This window comes from Protopterus annectens, chromosome 10.part0, assembly GCF_019279795.1.
Source record: "Protopterus annectens isolate FY-2018-M chromosome 10.part0, PAN1.0, whole genome shotgun sequence".
In the NCBI taxonomy this organism is placed as follows: Eukaryota; Metazoa; Chordata; order Ceratodontiformes; family Protopteridae; genus Protopterus; species Protopterus annectens.
This window is the reverse complement of record NC_056744.1, coordinates 1,782,451,540-1,782,476,388: the sequence shown is the minus strand read 5'-3', so window position 1 is coordinate 1,782,476,388 and position 24,849 is coordinate 1,782,451,540. Positions and strand designations below refer to the sequence as shown.

The 24,849-nt window shown below is 37.8% G+C and overlaps 1 protein-coding gene across 1 annotated transcript in view; it reads right to left on the bottom strand.

Annotated features, from left to right (window-relative positions):
- The window catches only part of LOC122814496 (integrin alpha-M-like), a 935,681-nt gene that overhangs the window by 738,086 nt on the left and 172,746 nt on the right, over positions 1–24,849 (bottom strand). The window contains exon 7 of the mRNA XM_044087070.1: positions 3,134–3,258. Coding sequence (XP_043943005.1) covers positions 3,134–3,258 — 125 coding nt within the window. The remainder of the gene's footprint in view (positions 1–3,133; positions 3,259–24,849) is intronic.

Below are 24,849 nucleotides of genomic sequence, written 5' to 3'. Positions count from 1 at the left end.
GAAACCCCCACACTGAGAATCAGAAAGTGAGTTCTCCTCTGAAACCGAATCATAAATCTGAGGACAAAACCGTGAATTCATTGCTGCATCTTTCTGTTTAGATTCAGAATCTTGAAGCTCTTCAGGAAAAGAGGCATCCCTCTTTCTTTTACCAGAATCTAGTCACTAAAAAGGATCAGCAGTCTGAATCAAACCTAAGCCAGTCCCAACAAACTACTTCTATACAAAGAAATCTAAGCAGATATAGATGCATGTTTGGTTTTCTGTTTTTTTTTAGAGGAAAATTGGGGCCAAGGGTTTTACTAATGCCAACTGCTGCTTCCCCAGGGATGAGCACCACATTCTGGCACAACAGGGAAACCTTCCCTGTTCCCTCTGCTACAACCAACAAGACTGGCTTCCCTTGCCCACAGTGGGGACCCTGACAGCCAGAGAGTATGTGGCTTACCTCCAGTCCATAGTGGCTGTAGGTGCTACACCAGAGGGATCAGGGGTAAAAGAAAGATGAGTGGTCTGAGGTACAACAAATAGTCACAGCAGTTCCCCACCTGTGGCTGAAGCAAATTGCTAGGCTGCTGTTGTGAAAAAGGCTGTTTCCCTACCTTTTTCTTTTTGTTTTTGTGGTGGAAAGAAGGACCAACCATGAGACTGGCAATCTGTTATGGCCAAAATGAAAATGTAGCATCTGTCCTGGGGAAAACAAGCAACAGATGCCAGTAAAACTACTAGTCCTCAATGGTTATGTTTTTCTTTTAACAGCAAAAACGCAGCTAAATGCACTTTCAAACATTATGGCAGCCATCCAGTGTTAACATAAACACACTTTCTTTGCAGAGAAACTGTCATTAGTTAGGTCTTTTTTAAACTGACAAAAAAAGAGTGCTCCGTTTAAAAGTATGTTACAGTAAGGCTTTTCACTGAAGGGAACTTATCTTCCAGCAAAGGAAAGCACAAGTTACCGGTCAGTCTTCTCAAGCCTCCGAGGAGCATACTCTTCAGTGAAAGGACAGCTCTGAAGGGCATTGCACCCATACTTGTCTTTTATCCAGCTCAGTTCGAGCTGTCTGACAGTTTGGGCATATGGAAGGTGCCCTAAAACTTTGGATGGTGGCTGGCTAGCTATTATATCCTTGGCAGGATCTAACCCATATAGCTAAGGCTGCATTTTCAGCATTAAATCAGATATGTTCAAGGTGGATATGAGACTCTGTCATGGATGTGAATTTTGTTTCACTGTTTGTGATTTTCATAGCCTGGATATGAAGGTACAGGAAATGACTAGATAATATTGAGTTCATAAGTTTCATACATTTGTAACAACTAGCATTTAAGCCATAAGGCCATCAGGAAGTACTAACTCCTTAAAATTTGGATTAAAAATTTCATTACCCATGTTTGGAGATATGGGATGACTGTTGTTTTCAGATAATGTTCTCCTATTGGTCTCAAATGAATGTGATTATGGCGTATACTAGAGGGATTCTCCACAGAGTGTCACATGACTTGGATGAAAATCAGCATCACCAAGTCAAAGGTCATGTTTGTCTTCCCAGAAAGACTGGATTGCTCTACTTGTAGAGACAAACTCATGGCAGATTTGTTTAAGTATCTTGGAGCCTTGTTCATAAGTAAAAGTTAGAAGGGACTGGCAGGGTGAGAAATGGATGGGTGTAGCAGAAGTACTCATAGGATGCAGCTCTCATTTTATTGGTCAGTCTGTGTTTCCATCCTTACCTACAGTAATGAGGTTTTGATAGTGACTTAGAGGATGAGATTATGGAAACAGGTATGTGATATATGACCATCTATCGAAAAGTTGCCTTATCAAATGGCAAGTGATTGAACACAACTTGTCAATCACAAATAAATAAAAAAAAATAAAAAATAACATTTTAAGCAAGCTTGTTTGCAGGGGACGAGCTCTTCTGCATCCCCAGGCCCTCTGCTAATATTATATACAAACTCTGAGATTTCAGTACAGTGGGGGAGTGCAAATTCCCAGATTCCAGTATACTGCAATCTCACAGTGCTAAACAAATGTTTCATGTGATCAGCTGATTTTTGATTAACTGTACACGCTTTTTGTCCGTTTCATAATTGCTACTTCAAACAATTGTCACTATCCTATATGTATACATGACCACTAAGCAGTGAGGAGGAATAGTGTTAAGGTAGGTACAAGGAAGGAAGTTAGTAAGCTTTCTGCATATTATAAGTGAGTAAAGAATGTTGAACCATAGTGGAGAATAAGTGAAGATGAGAGTTTGATACTGCCTGGACTTCATCCATACAAACCTAATTTAACAAAATATTTTTCTAGCATGCATGTAACCCTTTGTGATTTTGGAACTCAGTGTGCAAAGTTCACTAGTATAGTCATTGTACATACCATGAGTATTCTTTCACAAATCTACTCTTCTTTTTGGAGGCCCTGTGTGCCTATAATCATCTTAAAGGGATTTGTGACCTGCTGATGTCCATTAGGAGATCACTCACACTTCTGACTGGCTAGTTGTCACCAGCTTTGGGCTCATTATTCAAACCTAAGTGACTCACTGACACCAAAAGTATCATAGATGTGAGCAGTTCCTCATATGCATCCAAACAACTGTTGATGTCTCAAATCCAAAACAGAAACATTTGTTACTGATGTGTATTATAGCAAAATATCAGAAATATCAAAAGTCATTCTTCTCCTTAAGACTTTCTCTCTGTTCTTAGAAATGGTACATGGGCTTCACTGTGCTTTACTTTCTCCTCTGCACAAAATTTTATCCCCCTTCCTGCTGTCAGTATTAACTACCTTCTGCTTTCATCACCGCTGTGTCACATCTCAGACCCACAACCCAGTACTTCATCCATCAGTCATGTCGTTAGATGACCGGCCAAGGAAAACTGACAGAACAACTGTGTAAAACCTGTAAAAATGCATACTTACAAACAAACATACTGATGGTGCCAAAGTGTGCATTATTTTTAAGGTAGAGTGCTTCTGTGTTTTTGTTATCTTTTTGTCTTTACTTCTGAAGAACAAATAGCTTGCACTGATCAATTTCCATAAAATATGCCAACATAATATATCTAGATGCTAAATGCAGAAGAAAATAAAGATAATAACAATAAAAACACTTACCAGAGTGTGTTCTCTTTGGAATGTCGTCATGATATTTTTCACAAACTCTTTCATTGTTAAAAAATCAGATGCAGCCACACTTCCAGAGCCATCAATCAAAAATACTATTAGTGTCTTTGGACACTCTTCACAAAGAAAAACAAACAGAAAACAAGCCTTTTTAGTGTGAGTATGAAAATTTGTTTTAATGAAATTTATGCAATGAAACAAAATTAACAGTTTCTCTACAGAATACATTACTATAGAATTATATTTATAAATGCTATTCATCAAAAATGGCTCCATTAGCAAAGAATGATAAAGGCCTGATTATTACCCATGAGACTTGTGTTCTATTAAAACCTCATGCACCTAATGACATCGGTATCAGGAAGGAGTAATGAAAGGCTTTTACTTTCTCATCTATTCCTTGGAGGAGGGTGCAGGACTTGCTGGATGCACAAACCAGAGCACAAGCCCCACTGGTGATACTGGGTCCACACTGAGAGAGCTGGTGCTGCAGAAGGTGGACAGGTAAATAGAGGATTCTATTTCCATGGAGGTGGGAGCATTCCTTTCAAAGTACAACTGAATGACCACACATGTGACATCAGCCCAGTACAACAGTATGGGGTAGTGCTTGTAAGAAAAAGCCTGTTATAAAGCTGCAGTACAGTGTCTCCTTGTCTAGCCCTATCCTATGTAGAGGTACATGGTGGATAGTACACTAAAAACTCACATACAGGATTTGGAGTATCCCTCGTGTGGGGCTTCTCCAGCAAGGAACTCATTCACTGATATTAGTCAAACTAGAACACCACAGATGCATGGTAACTTCTGAGGATATAAATATTAGTGAACTGGCTATGAAGGAAGCCTAAACTCAGCAACAGTACTATTTGGCATGACTATATACTATGAACAGGGATGTAGGCCACAGATGTCTCACAAAAGAGCAAAAATAATTAATAATGGTAGCACACAAAACACTAGTAATGAGCAATTTGTGCCACTAAGAGATCAATGCAAAGAAAAAAAAAAAAAAAAAAAATATATATATATATATATATATATATATATATATATATATATATATTCTGAAAAAAAATGAATTCATGTGAAGGAAATAATACCTCTGTTCACTGAAATATCAGAAGTATAGCAAAGTATAGTATAGTCATAAAACATTGAGCTGCATTTACTGATATATCTGTACATCCCACACTATAAAATCCCCCCTAAATGAGAGTGTACCATGAGCTATATTACAAACAAACTGAGTGAAAGGGACACACCCAAACCAACTTTGTTTAAAGAATAGCAAAAAAGTCCATAACCTGAATGATGCTACCACATAGTACGAAACTGCACAAGGCTTACAACAGATTCAAAATATCTACAACTGAGAGCTGATGTCATGTCTACTTATGTCTTTCCATCAAAAATGCAATCTTCCAGACATAAAATAAAACACAGTCCAAGCAGGCAAATACCCAAAGGAAGAAATTTAATAAAACTAAGAACTTTAATCCACTAAATAAATAAATACAACTTCTTCAGAACATTTCAGTGTAAAAAGCAACATATTTATAGAAATTTGAAATTAAATGGTGCAATGACATGACATATTAAAATGCCATAAATTTATGACGTAAGCTAAAAACAAAATAGTATACAAATTGATCACTTTTTGTAACTGTAAACTAGTTGCATTTGAATAACAGTCATGCTTTAAGAACACATTTCGTATTTATGGTCATTTAGACCAGAACTTTATCAGCTTGCAAAAATGTTTGCCATCTTGTTACCCTCATTTTGAAACTATTCATGAAATCACCTTCTTTCATACCCTGTAATTCATGATTAATTGCACAAAAATAAAATGGTAAATGGTGTGCTTAAATAAATGATTAATTGATTTGACAGTCAAATGTGCTATGTTATTCTCTGTGATAATATCTTTCTGGTTATCTCTACACATAAAAAAAAATCACGTGCTGAGCATAGAGTTACATGGATCACATCTTTAGACATACAATTAGGGGTGACTCTTGGTACTGGCTGCTGGGCTGTAACCCCTCAAATAAAAAATGTGCATTTATTCTGACTGCAGTGGGCTGAGAATATGCATTCATGTGTGGCAATTATTAATTTGACCACAATCAGACATCTGAGGTACACAGTTTCAAAGGTCTCTGGCTGACCAGATTTACAGATGATTGCAAATTAGGAGCAGACAGAATTCTGACTGACAGTATTCTTCTCCAAGAAGGGCTGACACAGACAAATACCTGGTCAGAGCCATGTATTAAAGATAAACACCAAGAAATACATAACAGTATGCTTTGGGAATTCGGTCACCCGTGGTAACTACCATGCTGACAACACACCCCTAAGAGTTATCGGAGTTATCAGTGACTTGGGGAAACATGTAGACACTATTCTAGCCTTTGGCCATCACATGTCTGGGAGAGAGGAACTCATTCTTCACTATGCAAGTTATAAACAAGGGCATGACATCTAGGGCCAAGGACGTCATTATTCCACAGTATTTGGCACTCATCAGACCTGTCATTGAGTACAATGCCAACAGAAGGTCCTCACTAAAAGAATATAGGTCATAACTAAGATGCCCTATGCAGAGAACCTCAAAACCCATCACTGTATTCTGTCACATACAGGCTGTTGAAGGGAGGTCTGCACCTGGCATATAAGGCATCATTGGACCCTAGTGTGATGGACCTCCTGCATATCCACAAAACAAACAACCTCAGAATTACTCATTCAGAAGGTTTAAGCCTTGTCTTTGATATAAATAGAACCTGCTGGATAGACAAGTATGTATCCTCAGGACTACCCTTTCTGTGGACCAAGCTCCCCATCCATGTAAAGCAGAGTTCTTCACTAACCCAATTCAAATGTAACTTAAACAAATGGATGGTGAGCTACAAATTCATCCATGGCTTATCACCTATGTCTCTAATGGACACAGACAGCCTGTAAATGGTTCATCTCTCAGACTACTGCATGTAAATATTTTATCTCCCAAGCCCCTAGTTACACTATCAAGGGTACCAGAATTTGTCAGAGATTTGGGATGCACAGCTAGGGTTAAAAAGGCCCCAGTAGTTGTTAGCCTAATACACAACTATGTAACTATTAACAGTGCTCAAAACCACAAATACAAGGCTCCAAATGTCACTAAAAAACCCAGTAACCAAATAAAAGTGACAACGTCGTGCAAGAGCAAACAAACAAAGAGAAAACACAAAGGGCTTACCAAAAACAAGAAAAAATTCAATAAAAGAGTTTTTTATTAATTCAGTAAGTGCTTTAGTACCATCAGTTCTAGGACTTCATCAGAATAAAACAACATTCAGAAAACGTCTCTCTGCATATACATTCCTAACTAATTAAACAATTGGTTGACCTATAAAAACCTTAAAGGTTTTAAATGTATATAAACTAATTTCACATAAAAGTACACTGAAACTTTTTGTCTTTTCCCAGTTAGGGTTCGCCACAGTGGAACTCCAGTCTGCTAATGAATGGCAGTAGAGTTTTATGGTGCCAAGTTGTCAGCCCGACGCCCAACCTTAAACAAAGGCACGCCCATTCACGCTTGCCTTTCGAACGCCACTCGACCGCGGGGAGGACATGGAGACTCCACACAGATGGAACTCCAGCCAAGAACTGAACAGAACCTCCTGCTGTGAGGTAACAATGCTAACACTGCACCACCGCGACTTTTAAAAGTACACTGAAAATAAATACTTAAAATTCATAAATAATAATAAATAATAAAAAACAGAAAATACATTCGCTCCCAACTTTTTGAACATAATCCCATACTTGTAAAAATGTTCACTTATTATAAGATTAACCTTATTTATTTTACAATTTAGGTGTACAAAGTTTTAAAACTGGTTGAATTGATATACGGTCATTCAAACTAGTGGGGAGTAGGGGAAAAGGAATTTAATTTCAACTGGCATTGCAATTCTTTATACTCAAATCTATTCTTCCAGTTCCCTCGCCTTGGCTTAATTTCCACCTGTTTCAGGATAACAAACGTAAATTCATTATGGAAATGATGGGAACGGTCAAGCAATGTTAAAGCAAAGCATTATTAACATTCTTATTCTTTATACTCTATACATGTTCATATATTTACTTTTGAAGAGTTCTCTCAGTTCCCTCCACCTAAAAACATGGATACTAAATGCAGATGGGTAAGTAAACATTTCTTGATCTTCCACAATTTCCTCTTTTGAGGTTAACATTTGATTTAAAAATGTTACCCAGTTTTATACTTTCTTCCACAAAAATATAAGGAAATTGATTACAAAAAAACATATTTCCTGGTGCTTTGCCTACAATTTTTTTCCTTTTGTAACCATAGAGGAATTCATTTTGAACAAAGTCTTTAAGTTCTGCATAGTTTTAACACAGATTTTGGAACTGTTCCAACTGCCCTGGAAACCACGGTGTTAAATTTTAAAATATTCCAGTTCCTGTTAATAGTATCCTTTACTTTCTGGGAGGCTTGGCTAAACTCAATCACCATTGCCTATTTAAGGTTATTAGTGTCACTAATGGGGGGGGGGGCTTTAGCTCCCTACCAAACCCAATACTTAATAATGGTTTATATTTCTTGCCCCACTCATCCAAAACATCCACATTAAGTTTATTTATAAATTCTTTAGGATATCTTCTGTCTAAAAACATATGAAAAAATGCATCTCGTTCTAGAATAACATCTTCTCTTTTTGAAATTATCCTAATCACTCAAATCAATTATTAAGTATTGGGTTTGGTAGGGAGGATAAATGCCCCCATTAGTGATACTAATGACTTTGAAAAGGCAATGGTGACTGAGTTTAGCCAAGCCTCCCAGAAAGTAAAGGATACTATTAACAGGAACTGGAATACTTTAAAATGTAACCCAGTGGTTTTTCAGGGCCGTTGGAAAAGGTCCAAAATCTGTGTTTAAAACCGGACAGAATTTAAAGAATATGTTTAAAATGAATAGCTCTGTGGTTACAAAAGGAAAAAATGTAGGCAAAGCACCAGGAAATGTGTTTTTTTTAATAAATGTCCTTATATTTTTGAGGAAGAAAATATAAAACTGGACAATATTTTTAAATCAAATGTTTACTTTAAAAAAGGGAATTGTGGAAGTTCATGAATTGTTTACTTAGCTATCTGTATTTAGCGTTCCTGTTTTTATGTGGAGAAAACTGATAGAACCCTTCAAAAGTAAATACATGAACATGTATAGAGTATAAAGAACAAGAATGTTAATAATGCTTTGTTTTAACATACTTTACCTAACCATTCCCATAATGAATTTAAGTTTGTTATCTTGGAACAGGTAGAAATTAAGCCTACGGTAGGGGATTGGTAGAATAGGTTAGGGTATAAAGAACTGCTACGACAGTTTAAATTAAATGACTTTACCACCCTGGTTTGAGTGACCACATATCAGTTCAACCAGTTTTAAAATTTCATGCACCTAAACTATAAAATAAATAAGGTTACTCTTAGAATAAATTAATTTGTTTTATAAGTATGGGGTTATGTTCAAAAAGTTGGGAATGAATGTTTTTTTCTATTTTTTTATGATTTATTATTGCTTTGTAATTGCTAAGGATTTATTTTCAGTGTAATTTTATGTGAAATTGATTTATATACCCTTAAGACCTTCAAGGTTTTTATAGGTTGACTAATATGTAAATAGTTAGGAGTATATATGTATTTATATATATATATATATATATATATATATATATATATATATATATATATATTTATTTATTTATTTATTGCAGTTGGTTTACCAGGATAGTCCATTGGGCCATTGAAGAACCCGTTTTCAATGGAGTCCTGGGGAGAAAAGCTCCAAAAAAGAAAATCAATTTACAATAACATTGACCGTAAATATATAGGTACATACTATAAAAGAACATAAGCAAAACATAAATGTACTTAACATTTGTCAGTGACAATCTTGGTACAGGCTAACGAAGGAAGAAAAGCAAAACATAAAAGCATTTTAATGAACGAACATATTAGATGAATAGAGTAGAATGTTAGTACAGGGAAAGGTAGAGTTGGTTATGTGGGGTGGGTACAAGAGCATTCCCATTGAGATTCTAGGTGTAAGAAAAGTGATTTCTCGAAGGTAGAGTGGTTAGAGGTAGTGCGGATGTTTGGTGATAGGGAATTCCAGAGGCGAGCAAGGCTGAAGGAAAGGAGGTTTTTGCCTGGGGGATGATTCGGTTTCTGGACCTCTAGAAGATTTTGATTATTAGACCTTAGAACTCTATTTGGATGGTGCATTTTAAAGGCAGAGGAGAGGGAGGGACAGTTGGAGGGGTTTAGAATAAGCTTGTGGGCTAGAGTTAGTTGAGTATAAGCAAGATAGTTGGGAAGTTCTAACCATTTTAGTTTATGGAGGGAGAGACAGTGGTGAGTGGAAGACTTATGGGTGGTAGAGAATCTAGCTATTTTGTTATAGCAAGAGGTGAGCTGTTTTTTTAAGGAGCACTGAAGATTAGTAAGAAGTGGGGCACCATAGAGGAGGGAGGGAATGAGGAAGGAAGAAGCTAGAGTGATTTTAGTGGTAGGTGTGAGGTAGGCATTTTGTCTATATAGCATGCCAAGTTTTTGATGTGTTTTTTTGATGTTCTTTTGTAGGTGGGAACTAAATTTTAGTTGGTTGTCAATGTGGACCCCAAGAAGTTTGGTCTCTGACACTATTTCAAGAGGAGAGTTATTTTGACTGGTAACTAAGAGTGAGTTTATATTGGGGGGAGGGAGTTTGGAGGGAGTAAATAACATTAATTTGGTCTTTGTGGCATTGAGAGCTAGATGGTTGCAAAGCATCCATTGCTCAGTGGAAGAGAAGGCGTCTTGAGTAAGTTTTTGTAGGGTGGAGATAGAAGAGGCGGAGCAGATGATAGTGGAGTCATCTGCATATTGAATAATGCTAGAGAAAGGGATAGATTTGTGGAAGTCATTAATAAAGATGTTGAATAGAAGAGGGCCCAATATGGAGCCTTGTGGGACTCCGGTAGGGGTGCTTAGGAAGGAGGAAGTTGCTTTTTTCCATTTTACAGCTTGATTTCTGTTTGATAGATAACTAGAGAACCAGTTCAGAGAGGAGGAGGATAGGTAGAGTTTGGAGAGTTTAGTTAAGAGCAGGCTGTGAGAGATAGTATCGAAGGCTTTGGAAAGATCAAGGAGTAAAGTGGAAACAATTTGTCCAGAGTCTCAGGCTTTATTTACTATTTCAAGGCAAGAGAGAAGGCCAGTCATGGTGCTATGATTAGGTCTGAAGCCATGCTGCGTGGGGGTTATAAGGTTGTTGTCTAGGAGATGAGGAAGGAGTTGGATTTGCACACATTTCTCAAGGATTTTTGAAATGGGGGACAGGATGGCTATGGGTCTAAAATTGGTAGTGTTATTATTGTTACCCCCTTTGTGTAATGGTATAATAAAGGCTTGTTTCCAAATTTGGGGAACTGTGCCTTCTAGTAGGGAACGGTTGATTAGGATGCTAATAGGGTAGGCCAGACTTTCGGCAGCAATGTTAAGAAAGTAAGAAGGGATATTATCAGGAGCATTGGTACATGGTTTTAATTTCTGGAGGAGTTTCTTAATAGTAGTTGTAGGAATGGGATTTAAAGTGAAGATAGTGAAGTCGGGTGGTGTTGAATTTTGGGGTTGTATGGGTGAGGATAGAATTTGTGTGGAAGAGGAGGTAGAGGAATTAGTGGATTGGGAGGCGGTAGAGAATGAGGAGGTTAGTTTTGAAATAGAGTCAATAAAGAAGGAATTAAATTGGGTGGCTAAATCTAGTTCTGGAGCATTTGGATCTGGGGTAGGAGTATCTGGTTTGCTGGAGTGGAGGAGAGTAGAGATTCCTTTCCAGAATTTTTGAGGGTTGTTTTTGTTTTGGTTTTCGAGTGTGGAGAAATAGTTTTGTCGATCAAAAGAGATACATTTTTTAGCTTTATTGCGGAGCAGTTTGTATTCGTTGAGGAGTGGGGTTGTCTTGTGTTTTTGGTAGCGTGCCCACACTTTGTCTCTTTGTCTCATGAAAGATAGAGTAGTTTTAGATAGCCAAGGGGCTGATTTAGTTTTTATTCTCTTAGTCTGTAGGGGAGCTTGAGAGTCAAGTAATTTTAAGAATGTAGAGTTGAAGTATGAGACTGCGTTGTCTAGAGGTAATGTTTTTAGACAAGCCCAGTTTACTGCATTAAGTGAGTTTGAAAAGGTTATAGGGTTGAAGTTTTTTTGGTTGCGGATAGTAATGAAGTTGTGGGTCCGTTGAAGGTTAGTTGGAAGTCGGTGGGTAAAGGTGGGTAAGTGGTCGCCTAGTGGGTCGGGAAGGATGCCACTTTTGGTGAAGTAGTGGGGGTGGGAGACTAGGATCCAGTCCAGTATATTCCCATTAGAGGGGTTTTTGGCTGGGTGAGTAGGCAAGTTGATCAGTTGTGAGAAATGGTAGAGGTTGATATTAGTGTTGTTTGAAGGAGCTTGGATAAGGGCCCAGTTAATGTTTACTTAATGAGAAGTTCAGCGTTGTTGAAGTGTGGGATAGGTTTGTTGTAGGGGGAAACTACTAGGGAGGAGGAATATATAAGGGCTACTCCTCCGCTTTTTTTGAGAGGTCTGTCTTTTCTTATGATGGAGTAGTTTGGGGGAACTAATTCAGAGTCCTTAATATGTGGTTTCAACCAGGTTTCAGAAATAGTTAAAAAGTCAGGTTTGTTGTGTATAAGCCAAGCATGAAGGTTGGGGACTTTGTTAACGATACTTTGTGAGTTTAAGGAAGTGAATAGTAAGGATTTAGTTGTGGTGGTTATAGTGGTAGGGCCTGGATTGGGATGGATGTCACCTGATAAGAGAGTACTGATCAGGTGTTGTATGTAATAGTTTAGGTTAATAGACAGCAGGGTTGTGAGATTGGGGTTTATTGTGAAATGTAGGGATTTGCCAGTTCCTATAGGAATTGGGAATGTGTGATGGGGGATAAGTTTGAAACAAAATAGAAGAAGGTTGTCTGAGTGATAAAGATAGGAAGAAATTGGAGAGTAAGATTGTAGTGGAGGTGAATTGTGGTGGTTAGTTATATGAAAGGAATGGGAGTTGGAGCAAATAGTAGGCTGGGAGAGATGGTGTAAGTAAGATAAGGAGAGGAGAAGTAATAGTGAAGGGAAGATGGAGGAGTATCTAGAGAGCATGTTGTGAAAGGTAACAGTAGGACAGTGATAGGATATTGGTGTTGGTGTAAGGGAGATAGTGTTATATAGATAGAGTATATGATATATTAGAAGTGAAGGACAGTAGTATTGGATATAGAGGGGTGTGGTCTAGAAGAGGGAAAGGAGTAGGATTGGTTAATTAGATGAGAATGGGGATGAGAAAGAAAGTTAGTTTTGGCGGGAAAGAAGGAAGGTGTGTTCAGAGGATATATACGTGTGTATATATATATATATATATATATATATATATAGGATATATGTGTAGGATATATATATGTGTGTGTATATATATATATATATATATATATATATATATATATATATATATATATATATATATATATATATATATGGGTCCACTATGCAATCCCAAAATACTAAAATCCCGAACTTCAGTATTTCGAAATTACATAGCCGAAAATACTACTAAAATATGAAATCCCGAAACCCCATAACCATGAAATTTAAAATCCCGAACGTACACTACATATACAGTACACACATACACATGCACACAACTTCCCCCCACATTCTAATATATATTCCTACACTACATATAAGAAGGGGGGCAAGCCCCCCTTCACCCCCCCACTTAAATATTCTAACTCCAAGATTGCACAAACAGACAAAGGAAACTCACACCCACATATTTTACAGTCCCTTACACACACACATTACAGTCACAACACACACTTACACACACTAAAGCCCCTAACCAACACACTTAAACATACATACTTACCTAAACTTCCACCCATCCATTCACACACCGCACCACCAGAAGCGCTAATTCAACATCTCTGAGCTTCGAGATTTTGAATTTTGTGCTTCTGCAGGTTTGGGAATTTAGTATTTTCAGATTTCAGTATTTTAGGATTACATAGTGGACCTACATATATATATATATGGGTCTACTTCTAATGACCGAAACGCCGATACGCCGACAGGGAAATGACCGACGCCAGAAACCCGACAACACACAAACCCGACAACGCGAAACACCGAACACCATAACACCGACACACTACACGTAAACAACACAGTACACTACAACACATATCCACTAGCCCTAACCCAAACCCTAACCCTAAGGTCCGACACTACCGCACACTCTCCCTACCTGCACCCTAACCCTAACTCACTTACACACCCCAAACCCCAAGCTCCGACACTACCGCACACTCTCCCTGCCTGGACCCTAACCCTAACTCACTTACACACCCCAAACCCCAAGCTCGGACACTACGGGACACTCGGCCTACCTGCACCCTAACCTAACTCACTTACACACCCCAAACCCCAAGCTCCGACACTACCGCACACTCACCTATCACACACCCTAACCCTACATCCCTGAGTATTGCACACTTACCTGTCCGCTCCCTACTCCTAAATCCCTCACTATCGCATAGTTAACAGGTCGCGCTTACACATTCCCCTTGTCGGTCTTCCGTCTCTCGGGATTCGGCGTGTCGGTCAACTGCGTTGTCGGGTTTCTGGCGTCGGTTATTTCCCTGTCGGCGAATCGGCGTTTCGGTCATTAGAAGGAGACCCATATATATATATATATACATATATATATATATATATATATATATATATATATATATATATATATATATATATAAAGAGAGAGAGAGAGATGGGTTTTCTGAATGTTGTTTTATTCTTATGAAGTCTTAGAACTGATGAAATAAAATTGCTTAATGAATTGATAACATTTTTTATTGAAATTTTTCTTGTTTGGTAAGCCCTTTTGGTTTTTGCTACCCTTGGTTGTTCCTGCATCACATTGTCACTTTTATCTAGAAATTAAGATCAATAACTTTCAAGTAACTATAACTGATGGCCATACGTGTGTGTGTGTGTGTGTGTGTGTGTGTGTGTGTGTGTGTGTGTGTGTGTGTGTGTGTGTGTGTATGTGTGTGTGTATGTGTGTTGTGTGTCTTCAGTACTTGAACTACATTGCACTGTATGGTTTTGACAGCAGTAAACTGGAATTCATGGGGCCATGATTGATGTATTTGTTCATTTCATGCTAGTCAGACATTTGACTTGTACATACACTTAGATTTTGCAATAACTCATAGGCACATATGTGTGATTCTGTGTGTGTGTGTGTGTGTGTGTGTGTGTGTGTGTGTGTGTGTGTGTGTGTGTGCGTACGTGTGTCTTCAGTACTTGAACTACATTGCATTGTATGGTTCTGACAGCAGTAAACTGGAATTCATGGGGCCATTATTTATGTATTTGTTCATTTCATGCTAGTCAGACATTTGACGTGTACATACACTTAGAATTTGCAATAACTCATAGGCACATATGTGTGACTGTGTGTGTGTGTGTGTGTGTGTGTGTGTGTGTGTGTGTGTGTGTGTGTGTGTGTGTGTGTGTGTGTGTAGAGAGAGATATAGAAATAGATATATCTGTGTGCATGTGAGAGAGCTTAAGGGGTCAAAATGGTTTGCACACTGTGTTGTTTTGACAGTAGCAGGCAGAATATATGTGGTCATTATTTAAGTATTTATTCATGCATTTGATCCAATCCAATACCTGAGGTGTACACATCATAGAATTTCCTGTAATTCATTGAGACATCTGTAGGGTGTTTTGTATGTGCGGAGACAGTGGTGACTGGTGACCTCAAAAGGAGAGGCTGCAGAAAGCAACTTTGTAAATTTGTTTAAATGAAATTTGGTGGGGTTCTGTCATGAGAGGTTGGTGAGCATTACCTGTGATTGAACAATAGATGGGGGCAACCACTTTCATCTAGAGACTGCCACAGTACCCACTCATTATGGCCACTTGATAGACAATAAATTCCTCATCCTTTAAATTGGTATCCTTTCTACACACCCTAATATGCCCAAAATTCTCAGGTTTAAATGTGGAGGAAGCAACTTAATTAAGCTGAGGTCCAGTGGCCAGGAGACCACCAGAAGAGATAGGATTCTAGATCCTGTGAGTCTTTTCATAACCATTTCATCCAGTGATGGTCTGAATAAAAATCATAAATAGGGAAAGAAATTCAGGATTTTTTTTCAAGAAAAAATAAGTTGTCTAATACTTAATGTTCAAAGTTGACAAAATTGCAGTTTCCAATAAACTGAGCTGAGAAATGCAAAGATATACAAATCCCATCTGGGAATAGTGCCTGCTCCCTGACCTCTCAAAAAAGATTTTATGTACCTTTCTGGTATTAGATTAGAGTGAAAGTAAAACCCAAAATGACCACAGGCATGCATTATATACCTGAGGTTCTGTGGAGGAATCTAGAGCATGTGGATAAAGCCTACACATAGACCAGGAGTATATACAACACAGAAGGAATCGCAGCCAAAAACTCAGACATTGAGCCAAGTACTGTGAAACAGCAATATCACTTGCTTCCCCATTGTGCCAATGATCAATTGCTATAACACTCATTCTGCCCAGATTGCCACAACCCAAACAATAGCCCCAGTACTCAATAATTAAAGCCACATTAACTAACTTTGTATGCATTAGATATCACAGTGCAATAAAATACTGATAATAGTTATTCAGAATAATTTAACACACATAAAATGCTCCTCAATTATAACCACTGTTTGACTGCAACTACACCTCAGATGTTTGATTGTGGTCAAACTAATGAATAAATACATACATAACTGCCACAGAGGGATATGTAATTTCAACTCACACCTATCAGAATACTTTTTGCAAACTACTACAACCCCCACAACTTACCTTTCAACCTTACCTCAAGAACAAGGAGAAAACTAAAGATAATGCAGCAAAGGATGAAAATCAAAGACCGATATTCTTCTTACACACTTACAAAGTTGGCAGAATAACAGGCTTTGCATCAGCATGCTTTTTTTTTCTTAAGGCCTTTAAATATGAATCTCAAAAGTATGCCACTTTGCATTGACTGCAGTCCTCATTCATTTGCCAGGTAAAAGCACAAACATTATAAGGAACAGACTAAAATATGAAACAAAATCTGAGACATTATAAGGAGCAGACTAAAATATGAAACATTATATGAAAGCAAATCCAGTTGAGGTCAACTATGCCCCCACCCCTCACATTCCAGCATGTATAATACACACACACGCGCACATGTCCACACGCACACAAAACCATCAGTTACAGGGACTTGCATGACACCACAGAACTTTGATTGTAATCAAATAAATGAATAGATAGATAGATAGAGATAATAGTCAACTATAACATAAGAATGTATCTTCCTAGTTGAGTGTTGTCAGAATACAGTGTGCAACTCACTATGTCCAAAATATCTCTCAATCATTTAGATAAAGAATCAAGGAGAAAGTTAAAAATGGGAGAAAGGCCAAAATTAGGGACAGATATTGCTCTTATTTTATATACACTTCAAAAGCTGTAAGAATATCATGCTTTTTCTGAAGGGCAAGTCTAAAAGTTGCATGTGTGTCATTATTTAGTGACTGTAGTCCTCATTCATTTGCTGGAAAAATGCATAAAATTTATGAGGAACAGGCCAAAATGTGATCGAAAATCAGATATATTCCTGCAAATGTAGGGCCAGATGAAAGCAAGTATATGTGCTTCTACACACTGCAGCACTCACACACACACACACACATACACACACACACACACACACACACACACACACACACACACACACACACACACACACACACACACACACAGATGAGACCATCAATTGCAGCCACTTGTATGCATAACTGCAGCTGTACACCACAGAACTTTGTGATGAAATGAATAAATGCATCCATAAATAACTAACACACAGGAATGTAGCTTATTTGTAACTGCTGTCAGACATTACTGTGCAGCCCAATTCAAGCCCACACGCCACCCAAGTACCTCTCAGCATCTTAGTTCAAACATAAAAGAGGAGGGTAAGCTAAAAACGTTGGTAGAAAAGAGACAGATAGTCACTTATATATTTAGAAAATTGCTAGAATTATGAACTTTGCATTTGTGTGTTTTTCTGAAGGTTACTAAGATTGAAACATAAGTATTAGCAAGTGGAGTAAGCAGAATAGTTTAGGGGAGGCTCTATGGTGGTCTTGAAACTCTGCTCGTGAGGAGCAATATGTGTAGAGGTCTGAGCTAAACAAAAAAAAAAATAAAATAGCACAAGAAATTACTTATGTCATTTTACTTTTTTGACTTTTTTCTTCTGGTATTTTTGTTTTTCTTAATGGGGAGGTTGCAGCCCAACAAACAGGGCCATGAGCCACCTCTGGTGTAAATGTGTTAAAATAAATTACTGTGACCAATAATTACTTTTATTATTAGAATATATCTGAAGTGCTTAAAGTTAACAGAATTGGATTTTATTTCTAGGTACAGGAGATGTCTGCAGATAAAACTGACTGGTGCTGCAATTTGCTTAATTTAGGCTTTGCAGGACTATGGTATATTTAAGTGAAACAAGTTGGAATACTTAACTGTGGTGAGTATTTGTGAAAAATAAATTTGAAATACATTACTGTGACCATTATTTTATCACAGTCATGCATCTGTGCTGTACACATTCAACAAAGAGACTATAATTGTTATATTCATGGACTGTCTGTGAACAGAAGTGGTTTGCTCAGAGTAAACAGTCATGTTGGTGGTTTTGTAGAACTAATGTGTAGTTGTGGGAATCAGTTTGGACTCATTTAATATGGCTAAGGTTTGCATAATAAAAATTCAAATGCATTGCCATGACCATTATTTTCTCACATTCAGACATCTGAAGAATGTACAGTCAATAACTTTGGTATTAATTGCTGTGTAGGTGCTTATTAGTGAATACAAATAACTGACCCTGCTCTCATTTGCTGAAGTTACATAGTTATTACTCTGGCTTTCTGAAATAGTATATATTTGTGTCTAGCCAGATGGAATACTTTAGTGTGGCACAATCAGACATCTGAGATGGGAAGCAGTTAATAAAGTGACTATAATTGATGGGTATGGGGGCTATGTCTGATGAAACTGACTTCATGTGCATGGGGTGAGGGATTGCAGTATAGCTAAAAGTAGCAAGTTGGCCATAACTTCATTCACTTTCCAGTACTGTCAGGCACTTATTCACAATATGTGGCTATCTGTGACAGCCTGGCCAGAATATATATGAAAGTAACCTGATATACAAGGCCATGTCCAACCCAGAATTGATGGACATGCTCCACCTAAAGAAAACCTTATCTCCTTGAGCCACACGGTCTAGAGATCTAAACCTCACCACAACAATAAATATGAAATGCTGGAGGGATAGATTCCTGTCACAGAGACTTCCCATGCTTTGTAACAAGATTCCAGTCTATATTAGGCAGAGCTCCTCACTAACACTCTTCAAGAGAAACCTTGATGAGTGGATGGGAAACAGAAAGTTTACCCCGGGGATCACTTCAGTGGCTTTGCTGGACAGAGGCACAGGGAACTAATCTAAGGGGGCAGCAAAAGCCAACATATTCTGGCTAGGCTTATAAATGCCTTCAGGTAGATAGCCTAGTACCTACCTATGAACCTATGAACCTATAACTAATCATTGCAACTGTGGCAAAGTAAGTGGCATTGCTATCTCATGATGTGTTTGATTCACTGTATGAGTTTTTAGCTGCCATTAGTTCGGTGTGGAGTTAAGTTTAGCCCAGCTAACATTAAGAAAAATACTCTGAAATTAAATTACTTGGTTTAGGCCATAAAAGATTGTATCTCACAGGTCTGAATGCAGCCAGAGATGCAATGACTATGAAAGCCATGACTAGGAATCCTGCTTATTGTCCTTAGTGGCAAACTAATTGCTACCCTGGGGTGCCAGAGAATGGCTGGTTAGTACTTACAGGATTGACGGAAGTGTTATAATTGTTTTACAGTCCCCAGATGCTGTATTAAGCTTTTAGCTAAATATATGGGTGTATATTGTAACACATGTGCCAAATCTTGGCTCAAGTTTCTAGTGAGGGGTATAGTGTGGGGAATTACAAATTCAGGTGACTATATGTGATGTCATTCTATAGCCAGCACCATAATTATATTTAGCTACTTGTGAGAGATAACAGAACTCACTCAGCACTTTGTTGTTGGAACTGATACCAATACATTCATCCACTTCATCATGCCTTGCTCTAGCAAGTAAGTAGGGAACAGCAATTCTTCAGTCAGTTGGGAAAATGTAGCAGATTAGCTAAATATTATTTTTCTATATCTATCTGAACCTTTCTTTCTGTGCTGTTTTTGTATTTCCTGTGAAATGAAACTCTGTTGTTTATTGTTAATAGATATTCAGTGTTGTCCTTTTTTTCTTTTATTAAATATATGTGAACTTTCCATTTTGGCTAGTCCTTTAGAAAATATTTAATCTTTCAGAGTACTTATATTTATTTATTGCCACTGTGGTATCATGCTCCTGAAAGTCTTGCCAATTGGTTAACACTACCATTTGTAAAAATATTAATTTTACTAAGAGTAATTAGGTACCCTGGTAAGAACCTTAAAGTAGCTGGCCAGTGACTGTGAATCTAACTGATAAACTGGGCAGTGGTGGCATAGATGGTGAATCTGTACCAGCCTTTCCCAGGTGTGTGTGTGTGTGTGTGTGTGTGTGTGTGTGGGTGTGTGAAAATCAAATCTAGAATAGTGTGTGTGTCAGTTGCTTGGAACAGGGACAGATAGCACTGATCTCTGCAGAGAGAAAGGTGGAGTCTTATGCTGGACCTAGAGAGAGTCCAGCCACATGATTTGAAGTTGCGGTCTGTGTGCTCTTAAAGGAAATTGTGCTTGGTGCAGAGAGCTGCACCTGAAAATACTGTGTGTATCTATTCTTTTCAAAGTAAATGTTCCCCACCAGCGACAGTGGTGAGGATTGAGGCTCCTTGATTACTGGCCCAGGGCAGGGATGTTACATATTGGTGAGTAGTGGTGTGGATATTAATTGAACTTTTGTAGCCTGTAAGCAGTTGTCACTGAAGGTGTGTGTACTCTCATCAGTCACAAGGTAAGCATATAGAGTTTCATTTTTCACAACAATTTTATTTATTTTTGTTAGTTTAGTTTATCCAGGGGAAAGCAGGCAGAGGATTATTGCAAGCTGACAGTGAACCAGTTGGCTAAGGTGTACAAATCCAAAGGACTGGTGCATGCCAACCTGACTAAAGAAGAAATGATTTCAGCCTTAGTCACAGCTGCAGCACAGATCAGCAACCAGGAAGACAATCAGTCTGGTGATGGGGATGTGCAGACATCAGAAACAAGACAATTCACCATTTCCTCAGAGGATTTAAAAAACCTGTCTGGAATTAAAGAGACTTGAATTGGAGGCCAAACATTTGGAAATATAATCTACAGAGAGACTGCAGCATTTAAAAGCCAAATAAAATGAGAAACTGTGGAGTTTGTGGGCCAAAGAAAATGAGCAAGAAAAGGGCATAGCAAAATAAATTTAAAATGAGTGGCGAAAGCCAAACACATTCTGGCTAGGCTTATAAATGCCCTAGGGCAGATAGCCTAGTATGAACCTATGAACCTATGAGAAACTGCTGCATTTGAAGGCTGAAGAAAATGAGCAGCAGCTTCAACATGAGAAGGAGGTGCTGACACTTCGACAGGAACATGGAGGTAATGGGGAAAGGAGGAATCAAACCCCAGAAGCAGCAAAGGTCAGTAAATTTATTCTGCAGTATAAAGAAGGGGATCATTTTGTTGATAGTTTTATTCGTGTATTAATTTTGTTGATAGTTTTATTCGTGTATTAATTTTGTTTATAGTTTTATTTGTGTATTAATTTTGTTGATAGTTTTATTCGTGTATTAATTTTGTTGATAGTTTTGTGTATTAATTTTGTTGATAGTTTTATTCATGTATTTGAAAGAGCATGTAAACAGTATAATGCTGACCACGAGCTCTGGATATGGTTCCTGACCTCCCTTACTCCATGGTAAAGCTGTAACTGCTGTTTCTAAATCATCTGATATTGATTGTTTAAATTATAACAAGGTTAAACAATGTTTATTGAAATGTTTCGTGTTAACAACTGAAGCTTACTGTAAAAAGCTTTGTTAGTGAAGGGTCTACATGTACTTCTGTCTAATAAGTTCCTCAAATTTTTTATTTTTCTATATACAAAATATAGTTTGGATCCCTGTTAGTGTCTTCCAGTTAGTGTTAACAATGTTTTAATCATTAGATTATCTACTCTCATGTCCCAAATAAATACTGTAGGGCTAGTATTTACCTCAGTTTTATTAACTACTAGAATATCAACTTCCAAAATTGGTGGGAACCATTTCTTTCATTTGCCTAAAATCTCCAAGGCAACAGAATTTAAATAAGGCTGATCATAACCGTTGCCAATAAATAAGAAGTTAAAAATAGATTCCAATTCTTTTTCAAATATACTGTCATCCACAGTCAACCTGGATACCCTTGTTATCTGCCATCTTCACATATCATTGTACTCTTTTCACATACAGCCTTGAAGACTATTATAATGAAGATAACTGTTGACAAAAAGTATGATTTCTATAAATCCTACTAGCAAATAACTTATCATCCTTGCTAATCTCTAAAAATATATCCAAGAAACTTAGTGGTAAACTAAGTTTTTTTTTCCAAAATAAAATTAAAAAAGGATGCAGTAACATTCAGCTGTTTGAAATGTCTTACAAAAAATATTTGCCTTTAAAAGAAACTGGCTAAGATCATGGTGTTCCACCAATCTACCAAGATTAGCAAACTCTGGTGCTGCTGTAGCACCCATTGCCACGTACCATTAAAAAGTGGCTTCATCAACAGGCAAAGTGAATTAATACCAATGAGAGATGTATCTGTAAAGTGTGTCAGTTACATTCTAGCATACTCTAAGCCTAACTCCTGTGATATAGCTAAGAATAATTAATGTATATCTACTGTGAACATACTTATCTCATTATTTCATTACCTGTCACCTGGAAACTTCTAAGCTTGTCCAAAAAATACCACGAGTCCTTTACATAAGAATCAAATATGCACATAAATAATGAAAACCAATGAAACTGTGTAATAACCAATCTCTTAACACATTCTCGTTTTATTATAGTTCCTGTGTTTATCATGCAAAGCAACTTTTTTGTTTTCATTCTTGTTAGACATCATTATTCAATAGTCTGACAATAAACTCTCCTTTTCCTGCTGGAGCAACTATGTTGGTCAGTCAAACGCCCCTACTTTGGTGGTATCTCAGGGCAGAAACAGTGTACCCTGCACATTTTTTTGCCAGAAGCCTGAATTGGCTCTCCTCTGCATCATCATTTTCACCATAATACCAGGGCCACAAAAATTTGAGTTGGTATTGATAAAGTGGTATCAACTTCAGTAGCCAGTGCAATGGTGTCCCAGCACTGTAGTCAAGACTGCCATCTTTATGCTGAGGGGCCAAACACTGAATGCTTCTACATCAAGTATGGTGCTGATAATATTATGCCAACATCAGCTTCAAAAATGCCAATGCCAAACTCCTGGGACCTATTGATTTCTGGCATTAACATAATCAGTGCTGAAGATATCACTGTCACCAAGGGCATTGGTACAGAAGAAGGTTCAATCTATGCCATAGGACAAGGTGCAGCTGACAGTGCCGATTTCAGCACTACTAGTGGTGAGAAAGGACCTGAAGGAGGAATAACTTAGAGTCATAGATACGGCTTCTAGGTCAGTGGTACGTAGTTGGGCCTTCATTAAAGCCAGCATCATATGCTCCCAATCCAAGTGTGTAGGGCTTTTGAGTGATCTGCAGGAGCAAAAGGAAGAAACAGAAAGTCTTGAAAGTATCAGTCTGAAATGCTAGTATTCAGAAGAGAAACTGTCTGTCCTCCATCTCCTCCTCAGTTCCATGTCCTTTATTCTGGACAACTCCTGTGGTAGAGGAGGAGAAGACATAGCTGGGCCTGTAAGAGCAGGAAGTCATGGCTTGCGCAAAGGGGAAGCAAACCTAGAAATCTTAGATGGAGTCAGTTTCTCCAAAACAAGGAAGTCTGACTCTTTCTCTTCTCTTCATTTTTAAAACCTAAAGACCATGAGAAATGATTTGTCTGGATACTAGGTTGGACTTGGACTGAGTCTCTCTACTTAACACTTTTGATTGAAATACCCCCTTTAACACCAGTTTTCTCCTCCTGTCTGAGAAGGTGTGAGAGCTGAGATTGTTGCAAATGGAGTAATGTCCAAATGTGGTAACTCCAAGGCACATGACACACAGGTCATGAGAGCCTTTTGCCCACACTTTTTCACAATTTTTAAACATTTGCTTTGGTTCTTTATCCATTCTCAATGCTGTGTAAGTGCAAACACCAATGCAATTTACAATAACAAATGTAACCACAAAATCACTAATTCACAAGCAGTTACCAGCCTAACTGGAAAAAGAAGTCTACCAGAAGGGAACTCCCTTAATTCTTTAAACAGTAAATCCTTATAAAGTACTGGTCACTAAGCTGACCAGAAAGGAAGGAAGGATACAGACAGATTCAATTGACAAGGGTGAGTGAGGGAATGAAGCAGGACAGAAAGGGTAGAGGCTGAAAAAAGCAAAGTAAGGAAAGCTGATAACTGACCTAATTACTTCAAGTTTAACTATCAGAAAAAAAGTCAAAACAGTCATGTATCTAATCTGCACTACAAGAGGAAAATGATGTCCTCTAATGTTTTAGCTGTTTCTAGGTTTCATTGTGAATTCAGTGGTAGCAACAAGGTCTGAGGAATTATGGTCTAGGGGATCAGCTCAAGCTTGTAAAGAGGTCATTGCCAGGCAGAAGAGGCACCAAAAGCTACCAGTGGAATGGTTCTAGTATCCAATGTCTGGACAGAACCAGAGAAAATGCTATGGTTACTAGTTTGCACTTATGACATTATAATCTGATGGCGGTCTCTCAACATTTTATCTTTTAAATTGATCTGGAATAGAGATCTTAGATAGAACAATATAGTTACATTGGAGAAATGTAATATTGCGTACCTCAAAAACAAAATTGAAATATTTCACTTAGCCATAGCTCCCACATGACTCAAGTAAACAGTTCAAATATCTGAGGGTATACCCACAACAAAACATATTTAATTTCCATACAAGAACTAAAGGCAAAAATCAAAAGGCATGTGGGCATGAACTGATAAATATCCATGTGTTAATGAAATGCACAGACAACTCTTCTGCATGTCAGTGTATAAATGTAAGCAAGTAAATACTAACCCTACTGGCAAGTAAATTAGGACATTCATAAATCCAGCCAGATAACAGAGTAAAACTGCCTAAAACTAAACTGCAGATGAGAAATAAAGGGATTCGTAAAGGTTAGCACAAAGTGTAGACTTCTGAATTCAAGAACATTCTTACCACAATGCATGTGCTGTCTATTTACTCAGAAAGGTTACACTAAGTGTACAGATGGTGTACACTTTGTGATAACCTTCATGAATCCCAATGAATTCCCACGG